Source organism: Colossoma macropomum, unplaced genomic scaffold (assembly GCF_904425465.1).
Source record: "Colossoma macropomum unplaced genomic scaffold, Colossoma_macropomum, whole genome shotgun sequence".
NCBI classification, from domain to species: domain Eukaryota; kingdom Metazoa; phylum Chordata; class Actinopteri; order Characiformes; family Serrasalmidae; genus Colossoma; species Colossoma macropomum.
In genome coordinates, this window is record NW_023494808.1 from 10,062,798 (window position 1) to 10,080,200 (window position 17,403).

At 41.2% G+C, this 17,403-nt stretch overlaps 1 protein-coding gene across 1 annotated transcript in view; it reads right to left on the reverse strand.

Moving 5' to 3' along the window:
* Positions 1-4,173: 4,173 nt before the first annotated feature.
* myo15ab (myosin XVAb) overlaps positions 4,174-17,403 on the reverse strand; it is an 87,352-nt gene continuing 74,122 nt past the window's right edge. The window contains exons 63-71 of the mRNA XM_036557268.1: positions 15,985-16,079; positions 15,804-15,881; positions 15,274-15,370; positions 13,440-13,600; positions 10,423-10,556; positions 8,607-8,740; positions 7,984-8,117; positions 4,362-4,502; positions 4,174-4,275 (exon numbers count right to left, since the gene is read on the reverse strand). Coding sequence (XP_036413161.1) covers positions 4,174-4,275; positions 4,362-4,502; positions 7,984-8,117; positions 8,607-8,740; positions 10,423-10,556; positions 13,440-13,600; positions 15,274-15,370; positions 15,804-15,881; positions 15,985-16,079 — 1,076 coding nt within the window. The remainder of the gene's footprint in view (positions 4,276-4,361; positions 4,503-7,983; positions 8,118-8,606; positions 8,741-10,422; positions 10,557-13,439; positions 13,601-15,273; positions 15,371-15,803; positions 15,882-15,984; positions 16,080-17,403) is intronic.

Below are 17,403 nucleotides of genomic sequence, written 5' to 3' on the forward strand. Positions count from 1 at the left end.
CAGTGCTGAGAACGATCCATTCCCCCCAAATAGTACTTGCTCTGTGGTGGTCCTGTGGGGGTCCACCACCACGTCAGTGTCATTTCTTTACAGTGGTGGTCATAGGAACCAGGGGTCACCGTGTCTGCAACACCAATATAGCCATTTTATTTCCTATCCAAAACTACCAGTGAACCCACACATACTTTGAGTTTTTATATGTAATGTTGATAAAAGTAAAACGGTGGTAAATCTGAATGTATCTATATGGCCAAAAGTATGTGGACACCTATATGAGCTTGTTGGTCATCATCCCATTCCACAACCATAGGCGTTAGTATGGAGTTGGCCCCTGCTTTGTGGCTACGACAGACTTCACTCTTTTGGGAAGCTTTCCACAAGATATTTGACATAGAAGGGTCTTCACCAAACTGCTGCCACAAAGTTGGAAGCATTTAATTGTCTAAAACGTCTTCACATTAACATCACCCTTCACTGGAACTGAAGGGCCCAAACCCTGAAAAACAGCCCAGCCCATTATCCCTCCTCCACCAAACTTTACTGTTGGCTCTATGCATTTTGGTAGGTAATGTTCTCCTGGCATCCACCAAACTCAGATTCATCCATCAGAGAGTAACCTGTGATTCGTCACTCCAGAGAACACGTTTCCACTGCTCCAGAGTCCGTTGGTGGTGCTTCACACCACTCCAGCCGATGCTTGGCATTGCACATAGTGATCTTAGGCCTGAGTGCAGCTGCTCAGCCATTGAATCCCATTTCATGAAGCTCCTGACTCACGGTTCTTGTGTTGATGTTGCTTCCAGAGGCTGTTTATAAGTATGTAGTAAGTGATGGGTGATATTTACATGCACTCAGCAGCTTCACTCTTTGAGTGTGCATGGTCTACAACTGTTGTTGCTCCTAGACAATTCCATTTCACTACAATAGCACTTACAGTTGTATGGGGCAGACCTAGCAGGGCAGATATTTCACAATCTGACTTGTGGCAGAGGTGGCATTTGATGATGGTGCCAGTCACTGAGCTCTTCAGTACGACCCATTCTACTGCCAGTGCTTGTTTATAGAGACTGCAAGGCTATGTGCTTGATTTTATACACCTGTTAGCAATGGGTGTGGCTCAAACACCTGAACTCAATAAGCAGGAGGGGTGTCCACATACTTTTGACCATATAGTGTATCTTATAGTCGGCCTCTAAAAATTAATTTTAGGCTGAAATCTTATTTCAAAACTATTGTGAAATTATGTTTCAGACATAAAGCAGCATAAAGACATAAAGAGACATTACACTGTTGAGACGTCTGGTTCCTATCACCACCACTGTGAACAATCCTGACTCACCAAGTTTCTCTAGAACAGAGTGTTTCATGTGGAACATACATGGTTCACATACTTTTTCTGGCCACTGTATGTTCATAGTGTACTTTATAAACTCATTATAGTGAACGTGGTTAAATTAAGTGGAATCAACAAACCGATAAATCAGATTAAATCAGTAACTTCATTCATTTAAAAATGAATTAATTCATTTATTTAATGTATCTCTGTTTATAAACAACCACTTACATTAGACACATACAAAAATACATAAAAGTTCATAGCTTGTGTGCAAGTATACATGTGTTCAATAAAGAAAATAACCGTTACATTCATGTTTGTTTTCTCCTGAGTGACGCTCTTCCAGCTTTTTCTGAACTTGCGTGTGTCTGTAAACACGTACTTAAGAATACATGGATGCTTTTACAGCAAGCGTGGCTTCACTTTGTATCAAATACTATGAAAAAACACAAAAATGATTGAATATACATGAGTATAAATTGCAATGAATACAAAAATATTGCTTTTTTTACATATTTTGTCTGGTCAAGACGTCAAAATCAGTCACGCTGGTTCAAATATAAAAGTAGCATAAATAGTTCTCAAATCTAAAGTCATGACTTTAGACCTTGAATCATACGATGAACCATAAATACTATCGATATATAAAAGTAATCTGATAAATTGTAAACCAAATGTTATTGAGAAGAAATTTTGAGTAAGTTTGAAGACGAACGTAATTCTGTAAGTTGTGCAAAAATGTTTAAAGCAATTCTCCCAACAAACTGAAACATCTTCATTAGATGGATCCACATATAAGAATAAAAGCCCATCATGGTTTTTAGAACCATTTGAAACGTGGATGTCGAGGAGTATCACTTTGAATACCTTCAGTACTGTGAAGACCACCTTTCATTGATTTAACCTCCAGTCCAAACGTCTGTTAAGTACAAGTTATTACTTATTAGAAAATGACACGGAAGCCTCAACAACTAAATATAATCACACTTTCCCTTCATTACAGCTTCCATTCTTTTCAGAAGACTCACTTTCAGTTTCAGACACTCCTCCAAAGTTCAGTCTTAGAAGCTGGTTGATCATTTTCTGAAGTAATCAAACCCATTCAGTGGTGTTGAGGTCTGGACTCTGGACTGGTCAGTCCATCGTTCAGCTTCTTTGTTTGATGTGTCCATCTCCTTTTCTCAGTGAGGTTCTTCTTGACAGCTACACATCCTTTCAGACCCACAGCGCTGAGTCGTCTTCTCACAGTGGAAGGATGGACAGAAACACCTGTGGATGTTTTCAGATCTGAAGCAGCTTGATTTTCTCCTCTCTCTCACAGATGAAAGCTTTAAGCGCTGTTTATCTGATGGGGACAGCTTTGGTGTCTACCAGGTCTTCCAGGTGGCTGTTAGGATTCCTGTTTTCTCTGTAGCTTTTACTCATTTAGTGAGCTCCAGTTTTGGAAATTCCTGTTTTTTCCCACTTAATATCTTCTAAAAATGACCAATGTGTATGTAATGACCATTTTGACTGGAAATTAAATATAAAAGAGAGGTCTCTTGGTTTTTTTGGTGTGTATACATACAATCTGTGTCACCCACTCTGTCTCTGAGGTTGACCCACAGACAGGTAAAGGGCAGCAGCTGGGTGTCTTATTAAGCATACGGTTATGCGTCAGATGTCAACCTTAAAATCTTAAAGATGTTGAAATTAATGGAACCTTATAGCTATTTTTTCCTGAAAATGCCAGCTGGCCTTTACTTTGTGTGAATATTTCATGATGAATGGACCAACAGACTAATGGTCCAAATTGACTTGGAGGAAAATGTTGTTGCATTAACTTACATTAAAGTTAAGGCTTGTTTTATTCTATCCCTCTTAAAGTTACCATTTCAGAGACAGTTTTCATGCGACAGGGATGTCTAGAGTTTGAGGTGATCTCTGCCATATTTGTACCCTTTCATGTTAGTCAACTTCCAAACTTTTCCTCTATTCTACCCCTGAGCTCCTACCAGCCATGAAGTGGTGGCAAACAAAATAATGTCACAAGCATTTATGAGTTTATAGTATATATGTGGTTTTGTGACCCACACCGACCAGTTACTTCACTAAGTGACCATTTATGTACACCATTTGTCCATTTTTCAGCTCCACTTACTATATAGGTGCACTTTGTGGTTCTACAGTTACAGACTGTAGTCCATCTGTTTCTCTGCATACTTTGTTAGCCCCCTTTTACCCTGTTCTTCAGTGGTCAGGACCCCCATGGACCCTCACAGAGCAGGTACTGTTTGGGTGGTGGGTCATTCTCAGCACTATTTGGGTGGTGTGTTAGTGTCCACTCTATTAGACACTCCTACCTTATTAGTCCACCTTGTAGATGTAAAGTCAGAGACGATAGCTCATCTGCTGCTGCACAGTTTGTGTTGGTCATCCTCTAGTCCTTCATCAGTGGTCACAGGACGCTGCCCACGGGACGCTGTTGGCTGGATATTTTTGGTTGGTGGACTATTCTCAGTCCAGCAGTGACACTGAGGTGTTTAAACTCCAGCAGCACTGCTGTATCTGATCCACTCAGACCAGCACAACACACACTAACACACCACCACCACGTCAGTGTTACTGCAGTGCTGAGAATGATCCACCACCCAAATAGTACCTGCTCTGTGAGGGTCCATGGGGGTCCTGACCACTGAAGAACAGGGTAAAAGGGGGCTAACAAAGTATGCAGAGAAACAGATGGACTACAGTCTGTAACTGTAGAACTACAAAGTGCACCTATATAGTAAGTGGAGCTGATAAAATGGACAATGAGCGTAAACAAAAGGTGAACCGGTCAGTGAATATAAAGTGTGTTAGAGGAGGGTGATTTCACTCGGAGGCAGAGTGAGCCTCTTTTGTCGAAGTGACAGCAGATTCTCGATGTGCATGGCGATGACCCGGCAAAGCTCCAACCCCTACAAACATAACATAAAGTTACAGATACTGCACCAGCATCTGAATGTATGAATTCTGAAAGTGAGCGTATGTGTGAGAGCGTCACCTGTTCCAGCTGTAACTGTGTGATTCGGGGGTTAGCCATGTCTCCTAGTAAGATGTCCACATAAGGGTAACTCAGTCCTGCGCTGGGCCGCTGGGTGTGAGTGGACTGAACTAGCTTCAGTGGAAACTTCACCAAAACCTCCTACAAAGAGAAAAAGAATTTGCGGGCAAAACGATGCATTTAGCCTTCATATTATAAATAAAGGGTTAAAAATAGCAACATGATTCACACACCAGAACACTCAGAGGAACCTGCCATCACTAGCTAGAGTGAGAGAAACCAGCTCTAACATCTCACAACCCAGAAATATAACTAGCTCAAAACACAGCCAGATCACTCTAAAACCTGCTATTAGCTCTCTGCTTTCGCCTTCATTTGGCAACAAAAGGGTTAACGAAGTTGTTTGGCAAAAAATGTACAGTTTCCCCCGCTTAAGCCAAATGTAGTCATTCAGCCGAGACATGTTTGGCGTCTTCTTTAGTTTTGCACTAGAGCTACGAGGCTAGTCTCGCTAACAAGTAATGGTCAGTTTTCAGGCTTTAAAATGGCTACTCTATAGATATGTGTGGCGTGCGCCCATCCACAGCCAGGATAGTGGCCGCCAGATCCAGCAGGAAGGCTGGGCCCGAGCTCTGAGCAGAGACGAAGCCTAAAGAGGACGGCGGGGGGAGGAATACCGTGAGTGAAAGGGGGGCGGCGCGCAGTGAGGCCAGAGCTGGTTTATGAGGAGTCTGGCCACTACCTGTTCTCCCCGTTATATTAAAAACAGGACTGCTAAACAGCAGAGGGCGTCTGTGAGGGCGTCCTCAACGAATGGGAGTAAATGCAGCTCAACGGCTAAAAATGAAAAGTTAAAATAGTTTCTAATCACTTTCCCAGAACGTTTCTTTAATTTTAGAAGGTAGAAGGATGTTTTTCACTAAAAAGCAAAGAAATCTCACCTGTATTTTTCCATTTTTCTACAGTAAACGGGTTTTGTGCAGCAGAAGGCGAGCATTAGTGCTAGTGAGTGCTGATTGATTGGTGAGCGGAGCAGCTCATTGGCTATTCACGCTCACTGACGTCATGGACGTACATGAGGCGCCGTTTTAAACTCCTATAACTCGAGTTTAATCGATCCTACTCCTATAGCTCGATCCTGGCGGACGAGCTGCGAGCGGGGGCGGTGACAAGGAGGCGGAGCATCGAGCTCTCATTGTCTCTCGGCTTGGGTGTTTGGGGAGCACCTTTAAAAAAGAGCAGAGAGAGAACAGAGAGAGAGAGAGGGACGAGCTGCAGCCGCCTGAGAGACTGAGTGAAAAGCTGAAAAGCTCAAGTGAAGAAAAAGACTGAAAAGTCTAAATAGAAGCCACTGAAAAGCAGCCAGCTTAGCGTAGCTTTGGCTTTGGTTCTGTTTGTGTTGTTTGTTTGGTGTATGAATAATCTTGAAATGGCTGCTGCGACTGTGAACCCTGCCTCCAGCGTCCTGGAGCCTGGAGTAGCACAGGGCGTGCTACACTATGCAATGTACTTCTGTCTGTTTAACAAAGCCAGAAAGGGTAATCACAAGAGTCGGGAGCACTGCCGGTGGGCCAGTAACGTTTTGGACCAGCTACTGTGGGTTAAAATACGAACTAGTGGATACAAACACAAGAATGCTCAGACAAACTGTCTATGTTAGGGGTTAAATCAGCGAGTTGTACAGTCCCGGACAGACCACTGAAGTCGTCTGATCATCCTGTAGTTGGTGTCATGCCCCTATTAGAAATGGTCTAAGCTGGATTTCTCTATGGCAAAAATGAATGGGATTTTCAAAAAATGCCACTATCGTGCCCCTAAATAATTTCAGGCTCATTATGTTTTGTCATACATACATTTTTCCACTGAATCTCAGTGGATTTTTAGTTATTTTTAGTTAGTTATTTTGCTACATGCGAGCTAACAGTGCTGCACATTCAATTGGCATCATAAAACATACAAGTGCACAAAAATACCCCGAACAAACCAGCAGGTTTTGTCCAGTGTCCTAAGTTGCTTTGGCAGTATTACAGTACATTAGGAGTAGCTGTTATTATTATATTATTACTTTCATGCAAAGTTTAGCGATTTGCGCAAATCCTATTCATTTTTGCCATAAAGAAATCCAGCTGAGACTTGGGTCCAATCCCATTTCTTCTTTTTACACCCTAACCCCTTGTTTTCTGAGTTACAAGGTGTAGTGGTTGAAATCTTGCCCTACGAAGTGGGACAACCCAAAACATCGCTTCATTAACAGGCTACTAGCGCTGCTCTGTGGGTGACCCGACCCGTCTTCAGGGATAGCAGAGGAGGGTAAAGTTCAGCTCCTCACTGCTGGGCTTTAGTTACTTTTAGGACATCATATGTCTTCAACGAGGGGGTATAAGACAATTATTTATTATCGCCCATCGCTAATTATTCGGTGATACGAAGCTGAAGTCAGATATTCTCCAGCTTCTTGGTCGAATTTTCCCGTTCCACCTTAAATGGAGCAGCAGTTACATTCTGGCGCTTCAGGCATCAGAACTGATGGAATATTTAAGGTGGAACAGGACAGTTAGCTCGCTAGCTACCAAAATATTAGCAAGCTATTAGCAATTTTTTATGCTTGTTACAAAGAAAATGATTATGATGCATTGAAAGGATAATACAGTGATTAGCGTAATTTTTAATGGAGAAAATTCTCACATTTGTGGGGTTCTTTGGTCATTTGTTCAGCCGTCTTGCTGGTTTTTCTTTTTTTCTCATAACACTCTCTTTGGAGTCTCTGAAAAACCTCTGTTTGGAGGGCCATGTAGCCCCAACACTCCGCCCTACCCCTCTATCCCAACAAGAATCGGGACACCTTAACCCTAGACCTGAACATGCAAAACAGAGGGGTAGGGCTAAGTGGTAGGGGCGAGGGGTGAAATGGGATTGGGCCTTGGAGTTTCTAATATGGGCGTGATGAAGACTACAGGATGCTGCATGACCTCAGAGGTCTACTGCTGATTCTAACTGGTCGTGAATCTGGAGCTGGTTGAAATTACATGCAATGCTCTACAGAGTGCAATCCTGTTAGCACTGCTTACCAGTGTACTAATTTTCATACATGAATCATACGAAGATGGACAGCAGTGATAAAAATTGGAAAAAACAAGGTGTAGTTGAGAAGGCGAGAGCACTCAGGAGGACACAGTGAAACGCTCCAAAATACTGGGTATATCCGAGTAGACGGGCAGTGAGAAATATTTTTTAAAGAATTTAAACACCATATATTTTATGTCCCACAGTGTCAGACTTACATAATCAAGTCTATTTGAGATTACTGTGCAACTCGAAGCTGCTTGGGGCAAGTGTGTGATGATTTAGGCAGTTAGCAAAATGCTAGCTTAGCTATGTTAGCTTCCATTAGCCTAGCAGCCCCAGAGTAAGACTAAAGAGCTAACATCAGACACCAAACATGTCTTGGCTGATCAGCTGAATTTGTGGTGAGGAGAAAACTGTATAGATTTGATTTTTTTGGTTGAGTCGTTCATTTAAGTTGCTGCGTTTTTGGCCGACTGTGGCCCAAATCAGCGAAATGTCTCAGTTATCTGTGTGTGAAGAGTCAGTACATTTATTTTGTAAATGCTGTAATACGTACATGAGTGTCTTTATCCAGGAAGTGGAGGCCGTTTAGATTGACAGCCAGGATGCAGGGGGTGGAGATGGTGCTGTTGCTGCTACTCAGAATGTAGAAGAAGGAAGATCCAAACATGGGGAACGCACACACTAACCCTACAGCACAAAGACATACACACACTGAGGCAGGTACATATAGGGGTAAAACAACACAAGAATAACAGTGTGGTTCTTGTGGCCACCTGGATGGGTTTAATCACCTTCACTACACTGTTAAAAAATACTTGTTTCAGTGAAGAAAACAGTCTTTTTTAAACTGTTACACAATTTTTATTTATTTTTCTGGCTTATCTGGTCTATTTGACTTTAATATTTACAGGCAGGGTCCCCTGTGGCTTACTTGAGCCTTGGCTTCTGTTCATGCAAGAACTGCTCTTATTTAAAGGAACAGTTTGATGAAAATCAAATTCACCCATTTATCTTCTCACACCAGCTGTAATCGATCAGCCAAGACATGTTTGGAGCTCCAGACCTTCATCAAACATGTCTTGACTGATAGACTGCATCTATAAGGGGGCAAATGAGTAGACTGTTTTCATGGTGTTTGTGTACTAGACGTGTTTGTGCAGGTTCTGGAGGGGGTACCTAGGAACTGTGCTCTGGCCTGGTGAGGGTTGAGGCTCTGGACTGCGTGAGTGTGTTGCGTAACCAGGTGCATCCACTGCTGAGGGCCCTGTCTGGTAAACAGCTGAGCTGGAATATACTCCACTATCTCATGACTGCAGAGAGAGAGAGAGAACAGAGATAGAGAGAGAGAGAGAGAGAGATGAGAGAGAGATAGATAGACAGAGAGAGAGAGAACAGAGATTGAGAGAGAGAACAGAGAGAGAGAGAACAGAGAAAGAGAGAGATAAGAGAGAGAGATAGACAGAGAGAGATTCTGTGGGAAGCAGTTCCTTAAATCATGTAGAAAAAAAAACTTTAGGAGAGGGTGATACAGCAGTCTGAGGTCGTCCTGAAGACTTGAGGAGCTACAAAATGCTGATAAGCACCATCAACTTTTAGTGTCAGCTTTTCCTATTTTGTGTGTCATGACTGTCACAAAAAGAACAGCATTTGAGCAATTCATTCTGACAGCGTGGCGTTTTGTGGGTCCTCTAGTCTTGAAGACGACTTCAAGGAGTTGTCTTGTTGGAATATTCCCTGTTTGTTGTGATTTTCCTCCTTTAAGTGAACAGACAAGAGAAGCACACGAAAAACAGCTGCTGAACATCAGTGTATGACATGCATCAGCGTGAGCGATTCCTTTTGACAGGCATATCGCATTTGCAGTAGCAAAATACAGTATTTTGTCTATATTGTGCAGCCCTAAAACAAAGATTCAACTCATGAAGGTTTTAACCCTTAGAAACCTAAAATTTCTGGGAATATTTTTGGTATTTTTTGGGTCAATTACAATTACAATTGCAATTATAAAGTATTTACATGTGAAAGTCACACATGCCATACGTTGTTATTAGGAGACCTTGGGCTACTCAGACATGCCATTGTTTGATATGTAAATGCCAACAGAAATTTTATATCTTTATGAATTTGGGTCATTTCTGATCAAAAATGTACCTAGCGCCTGCTAAATTTTGTATTTTTTTAATTATAGAGATCTTGAAAACAAGTGCAGTTGTAGTTATCTTTTCAGAACTTGTTAGTCTGGAGTGTCTGTAAGCTGAAAGTGCAATAATTTTGATGTTGATTTATTTTATTGGTTATTATGAGTAAAAATAAACAGCATAAGGCGGACATGTTTTTTTAATTGATTTTCTGTCCTCTTGGATTCATGCTCAGAGCTAAAACTCTGATACACAGCAAGACAGCCTTTATTTTTAATTACAGATTGAGTTGCATATTTAATATCAGATATTTTTAACACTCAAAATGAATGTAAACTGAAAGCCCTTTGTTTATGATATGAAGGCTAAAAGCAGAGATGTAATATAACAGTAGTGAGTGGGGTTGAGGGTGATTTTGGAGCTGTATTGCTGGCTGATGGATGGTCACAGGTGGATGAAATCACTCTGGATGGTGAAGCAGAGTCTGATGAGTGATCTGATGTGTGAATCACGTCACTGTTTTAATCCTTTGTTGGAATATGAAGGCCAAACAGCAGAGCAATAATATAAGGATTTTGGGCGATTTTCCAAGCCGAATTACTCACTGAATTACTCACAGCTCAGTGACGTCACACTAACTGGTTAGGGGCGGTGGATCTGATATGTGGATCATGTTTGTATCTTAAACTGTTCTGAAGTTATGAAGGCTAGAAGTGACCTATCGTTTTGGTTCTAAGGGTTTAATATTATGCCGATTAATTGCATCAAGTGCAAGAAGTAATATATAAACTGGTCTTGATGTTAGCGTGAGTCACAGTTCCGGTACTGAAACGCACTGAATGTTATGAACATACATGGTGGGCGCATAAAGGCTGTCCTTGGTTCTGTGCTGCAGGGCGGCAAGTTTGGCGATCTGATTAAACTGCTGCTCGCTGACCTTCCCCTGGGGCAGAACGTTGAGCAAACCCTTCAGATAGTCAGGAAGAACCTGCAAGGACACACACACAGACAAGCACACTCAAATACAGAGCTGGAAACCTCTCTCTTGTAGCTCCACCTTGCTTAGAGACTGTAGCTCATCTACCAATGCAAATTGTGTGTCTGGTATCTTCTAGTCAGTCAGTTTCTGATTAAAGACTCACTCTAGGTTGGGCGGTTTTGGGTGGTGGACCACTCTCAACCTTGCGTGTCAGTGTCAGTACTGTGCTGAGAATGGTCAGTAGCACTGATAACATATTGTCTTCGGTCTGTAACCTACAGTGGGGGAAGTAAGTATTCAATATGTGGACAATTTTTTATTCAACATATTTCCAATGTGGCTATTCACATGAAATTTAGACCAGCCATTGGTATTAACTCAATAAATACACAGCCAAAGAAATAGTATCATTTCAATCTATAAAAAGGTACGTGCAATAAAATGGAATGACACTGGAAAAATATATTGAACATGCCAACTGAAATGTATTTAATACTTAGTGGAGAAGACTTTGTTTGCAATGGCAGCTTTAAGAAGCTTCCTGTATGAAGAAACTAATCTCTCACAGTGTTCAGGTGGGCTTATTCTTCTACACAGACCCACTGGTGAATCTTGATCTTCAGTTCCTTCCACAGATTTTTGATTGGGCTCAAGTCTGGTGATCGACTGGGCCATTCCAACACTTTTCATTATCCTGCTAAATGGTAGCAGATTCTTCTCAAGAATCTCCAAGTACACGGCTCCATTCATCTTCTCTGGATTCCGTTGGTACCGTGAGAAGAGAAACTGACCCATAAAATGATGCTTCCACCTCCAAACTTTACTGTAGTTTGGTATTTTTAGGGTCATGTGCAGACGAGGCCAAAAAATACAAATGTTTACTGTTGACGAAAAATGAGTTTTTTGTCTCTTCTGACCACAATACACACACGCACACATTTTCAAGCCGCTTATCCTTCTGGGTCACGGGGGGAAGCTGGAGCCTATCCCAGCGGTCATTGGGCAGAAGGCAGGAAACACCCTGGACAGGTCGCCAGTTCATCGCAGGGCACCACGATACATTATCCCTGAAATTTACAGGCTTCTCCAAATGTTTTGTATCACAGTTCGAAAGAGATTCAACATGCCATTTTCTTCGGTAATGGAGTCCTCTATGGTGATTGTGAATGGAAACCCTAGCGGTGGACTGCATTTGTCTATTATTTTCTCTGTGACAACTGTACCTGTTTGCCTCTGTACCTCCAGGTCTTTGTGGAGCTCTTTGCAAGTGGTCCTTGGCTTTGACGGCTGCTCTTCTGACCAACTTGCTGACTGCCCAGTCGGAAATCTTGTGAGGATCTCCTGTACGTGACCCGTTGATGGTCGAGTAATGTTCTCTCCTCTTGTGGATAATGGCCTTAGAGGTGCTTATTGGTACATTTAGGAGTTGAGAAAGTAGTAAGTAGTAAAGCAGTTCAGTAACTATCTTGTCACAAATGTCCTGGGAGAGCCCCTTTGCCTCTGCCCATCATGAGAAGTTTCTTATGTGACAGTTTGGTGACAAATGATTTGTTTACATGCATTTAGAGGTAGCTACCCCTTTTTAAAGAGTTAAAGTACTAACCTACCAACATGCACTAACCCAGCAGATCATAATCAGTACAGGTAGGAGAACTAACTAGTGGAACCAGCTGGTTTAGCGCTTTTTCTTACTGTGTTCAGTACTGTGTCTTTCCACTTTAGGAATGACTTTTCACTTTCAAATGTTACAGTTAATAAGCTCCCCGGACAAAAAATTAGTCACCTTACGCGTTTAAGGTAGTAGTAACCTCAGGATCCTGCAGATGGTGTTTCTCGAGAATGATCGGGCTATAAATACCTGCAGGGTGTGCGAAGGGATTCATAGATTGAGAAAAGGTGGTACAGTGCAATGACTGGATAATGATTGGCAAAAAGGAGTGACTGCATTTGGGCAGTCCAAATGCCACAGTGTGAAAGAAGTAGCTGAATTTGAAGTTGTATCGAATTTGCAGGTGTATCGGATGATGCTCGCTGTCATGTTCATTGTAGACATCAGGAAGCCTTCAATGAGGACTGTGTGCAGGGTGTGGTTCAAGCTGGAGGCTCTGTGATGTTCTAAGGGTGTTTTAATTACACGGTAAGGGGTCCTTTGGTTGAGGTGACAGTAAATTTGACCCACAGTCCAGACATTGAGCTGAAGGACAACCAGGTTTTGCGTTTTGCTCATCATCTTACAGAGGAACATAACATTCCTACCCCTGTATTCCAAGATGACAATTTTCACGTTCACAGGGCTGCAAATGTGACTGATTAGCATGATGAACATTCAGGTGCATTCACACATCTGGACTGGCCCACAAAATCTCCAGATTTGAATCCTCTTGAACATCTGTGGGACGACCTGGAACAATGAGTAAGACGCCAGGGAAGGCATCCAGGAAATCTGGCTGAACTGCACAATTCTTTGACGCAAGAGTGGCTGAGCATTGATGTTGCCTACATCCGGAAACTTGTCCAGTCCAGGCCAAATCGAATCACAGCTGTTATTCATGCTTGTGGGGGTATTACACGCTATTAGGCACGTTTCAGTCACAGGTGACTCATTGTTTGTCTGGTAAACTTAGTAATGGCTGGTCTAAATTTCATGTGAAGAGCTGCATTGGAAGTATGTTTACTAAAAAATGTTGAATACTTCTTTCCTCCACTCTATATAGTGGAGCTGTAAGGTAGATTGAGCTCATAAAGTGAGTGTAAGTACAAGGTAGCAAACAGCTTTCATCTGTGGTTGTAATACAGAACGGTAAAACATTGTATTATGCTTTTAGGGAAGAGTACATGCATTTGAATGTCTTATAACAGGTTAAAATGCTTTGGGACACAAAGCCTTCATACTTGATTGTAGTGTATTGTGACACTGAGTTCGTTGTCAAACTTGAGTGGCTGAGCCCAGATAACCCGTCGGAACCAGAAGCTGTAGTTGCTGTCGATCTGCTCCGCCTCCGTAGCAATGTCCAGGATGTACTCCCTCTTATTCAGCGGCCGCACATTCTGACCTGCGACATATAGATTAAACTACCAGGAACTGCAGCTGAACACCTCCTGTATATAAAGAGCCTTTAATGTCTGTTTGGAAATGTGGACCAAAAACAGTCATAATTAATTTACATGACCATTTTCAACCTCTTTTTATGCCTTAGGTTGTTTTTGTAACTGTGCCTGTGACCCCTGAAGTTGTGCCAGAGAACCTGTAGAGAGAATTGCCACTCTGTAGTGTCTTCCAGGTTTCTCAAACACTAGAGGGCGCTCCCGAGCAAGCGCAAAATGAATTGGTTAAGATGGAGCGTTTGAACAAAATAATAGTTTATAAATGCTTAAACATTTTTAATGTAAAAGAATTAAATCTTTCCTGAACACAGAACAGCATAAAACATTTTAACACTGCTGTTATATTTTAAGCGCTTTTAAACTCGAGTTATAGGAGTTTAAAATGGCGTTCATGTACATTCATGAGTGAGCACAACCAGCCAATAAGCTGCTCCGCTCACCAACCAATCAGCACTCACTAGCGGTAATATTAGCGTTGTGCAGCCCAAAACCTGCTTGCTGTAGAAAAAGAAACATACAGTTTTAGTGAAATACATCCTTCTACTTTCTAAAATTGAAGGAAAGTTCTGGGCGAGTGATTAGAAACTAGTTTAACTTTTGTTTTTAGCCATTCAGCTCTATTTACTCCCATTCATAGAGGACTCGCTCGTGGGCTCCCTCTGCTGTTTCGCTGTCATGTTCTTGATATAATGGGGGAAATAGGAAGACGCCAGGCTCCTCATAAACCAGCTCTGGTTGTGCTTCATTCTGTGGTGGCATCATGCTTATATAAGGTAATCTGGGTCTTAGCAGATTTTCTTTATAAAAAAAACGAAAGGCATTTTCAAAAATCACCAATATCACATCCTGTGGTTAACAGAAATGTTGCATTTTGTTTCCACCAAGTGACACTAGATCCTCGGAAATATGAGGTTGATAATGAGTCGAAATAATGCTACAAACATGCTAATAGCAAGCTAACACTTCTGCACACTGAAATCAATAATCTTTTCATCTGTTCAATAATAATTATATACCCACACCAGCTACTCAAACTGTAGTCTAAAACAACCAAAGCCTCCAAACTACCACATCGGATAAAGCTTGCTAGTTTATGTGGGTTTTTTTGATGAAGTCTGTCTTATAATATCATTTCATTGCACAGCATTGTTAGCTTGCATTTAGCAATATTGCTATTTCCACTCCTTGATGACCTTCAGAGGATCCAATCACGTTCAGAGGAAGAGTGTACGTACTGCAAAGCTTAAGGGCTTTGAGCATTTAGCAGTGATTAGCTTAGACCCAGAGTTCCTGATATGGGCATGAAGCTGAATACAGAATGATGACACGACTTCAGAGGTTTGTGAAGCTCACAAGCTCCCTGTATTGTGCCTTGTTCAAAAAGCAACAGTCCTTATTTGCTGTGAATGTATGGACTGTAAAGTAAATGGTAAGGAAATTAGTTGTGGAACTTCTTTATCTTCCTTTGGGAACTTAGGGTTCTCCATTATATGGGCTCTTAAACTAGGATTTAAAGGTCTTCATTTTTTGCTTTGATAAAGATATTTCATCTATATTATTCATTATTCATTTATTATGGCTTTAACTGTGATGTTTGGGTGGTGATGTGTTTGATTTGTACCTCTGTTTGTAACGATGAAAACTGTGTATTCATCCATGGCCTCCAGTCTTTGCAAAGCCATCTCATAACACAGCTCCTCTATGACATCGAGAGCCACCTACAGAATACACACAGTCAATGTTAGTGCATGCACATCGACTCGGAACAGTTTTCTGACCGAGAACGAGGGGAAATTACTGTGTAAAGACTTTGCTAAACTCCATAACTTTTAAAATATAGTCACTGTTTGTGGATTTCTTTTGCATAAAGCTCATTGTTTCCTTTGTCTATTCAATGACAGCATATATAAAGGGGAATTCAACTGATTCAAAATGTCTGAGGATAAGATGTAAACAAAGTCATTCAGTGGTTTGATGTGAAATGCTCTGTTCTAGATAAACTTACTCATAATTGTTCATAGTGATAGGGATAGGAACCAGATCTCTGAGGAGTTTAATGGACTGAATTATACAGAAATGTAGAAAAATTAGGAAAACAACTATGAAAGGACTGACGCTGCACTGTGAACACAGAAGATAAAAAAGACTTACAGAGCAGGTTTTGATCTTCAGGTGTCGCTCGATTCCTCCAGGGAACAGAAAGAGCTGCCTCTTTGAGCTTCGACCAGCCTGAGGAAACACGTACGGCAGCAAACATCACATAACTGATCTGAGTGATGAGTGTACGAGTGTGTTTATGGACGTCGTTGTATGTCTGTGTGCATGTTCTGACCATGATTGCTTTGAGCTCCATGCTGCTGGGGAACACACTCCTCCCACCAAACTGGAACGTCTTCCTCAGATTCTGCTCACAGGCTTTAGCAATGCCTGACGATAACACAGCAGCCAGCAATCAGCTGATCATACACTACAGTTCAGTTTGGAATCACTTGTCATCTCAATAATTTGCGTTATTCTACGTACAAGTAATAGGTTATAGAGTGCAGACTTAAATATTATGAAAAAGACTCCATAATTTCAATATTCAATATTTATTATATTACACTATATAACAGTAAGTCATTAAATGATAAGTAATTTACCATAATTATCCATTTATAGTAATCATTCTCAAGATTTGATCTCCATTACAATGTATTAAATCCTGCATATTAATTTTATTCGGGTCAGATCCAGCTTATGAGCAAGTTTTCAGGTCTATGAAAATTATGTTACTAAAATGTCTACTAAGCAGCTTTTCATTGCACATCAGACAGGCTGGCTAAGCATTTCAGAGTGGTAGCATAGTAAAGACATATGTATTCTTTATTGATTCTCAGCATAAACCTCTTACCACAAAGATAACGCTAATTTATGCCAGCGTGTCTACTGGATTTTTATGTTAGAGCTAAGCTAACTGTGGTGTACAGACACTGTTTTACTGGGCTTAATATCATGGATAACAATCCTACCTTAAAGCTGCACTGTGTAAGATTTGGGGATTTGGAGACCTCTGTGGTGAAAATGTGTAATTGCAAGCAACGTGCTGAAGAGCATGGGTTGTACTTCGGATCACTTCCGCGAGCGGATGAATCAGACGTGTGCGAGTGCATTGAAAGAGTTTTCGAAGACAACTCATTCAAAACTCTGTGAAGGACGTATCTTCTGAGGATGTGAGTGAATCATCTACTATATCTTCTTGAGTATAATGTTGATTTTGCATTTAAGACCTAAACATCGAGCCGGGCCTTCTTTTTGAGTCTAGGCGTGTGATGTTAATACATAAAGACGTAATGACGTGGTCCAAAAAATTATTCCAGGCTTTACAGGGCGACTCACAGCAGCGCACACTCACCATATTTTAGTGTGTTTTTATTTCTCCTTACTCAGTAATGCAACTTCTTTCAGTTTTAACAAAAATATCTTACATAGTGCAGCTTTAACCACAGATATCTGAAACTTATAAAAGGTATTTGAACAATATATTCTTTACTTTTAATGATGTGGTTTCAATGCTTGAGTGGAGACTTTGCTTAGCAGTTCTTTGGGGGTGAGAATTTGGGCCCAGGTCAGATGTACTTGGTCACCACTGATCTACAGCTCTGTTCCCCAGTGAGGACACATTTAAAATTTTGAGGTGTGCAGAATGATTTAAGCTTTTATTCTACAGATTCATACAAATTATTTTACAAGCATATTACAATAATTTATA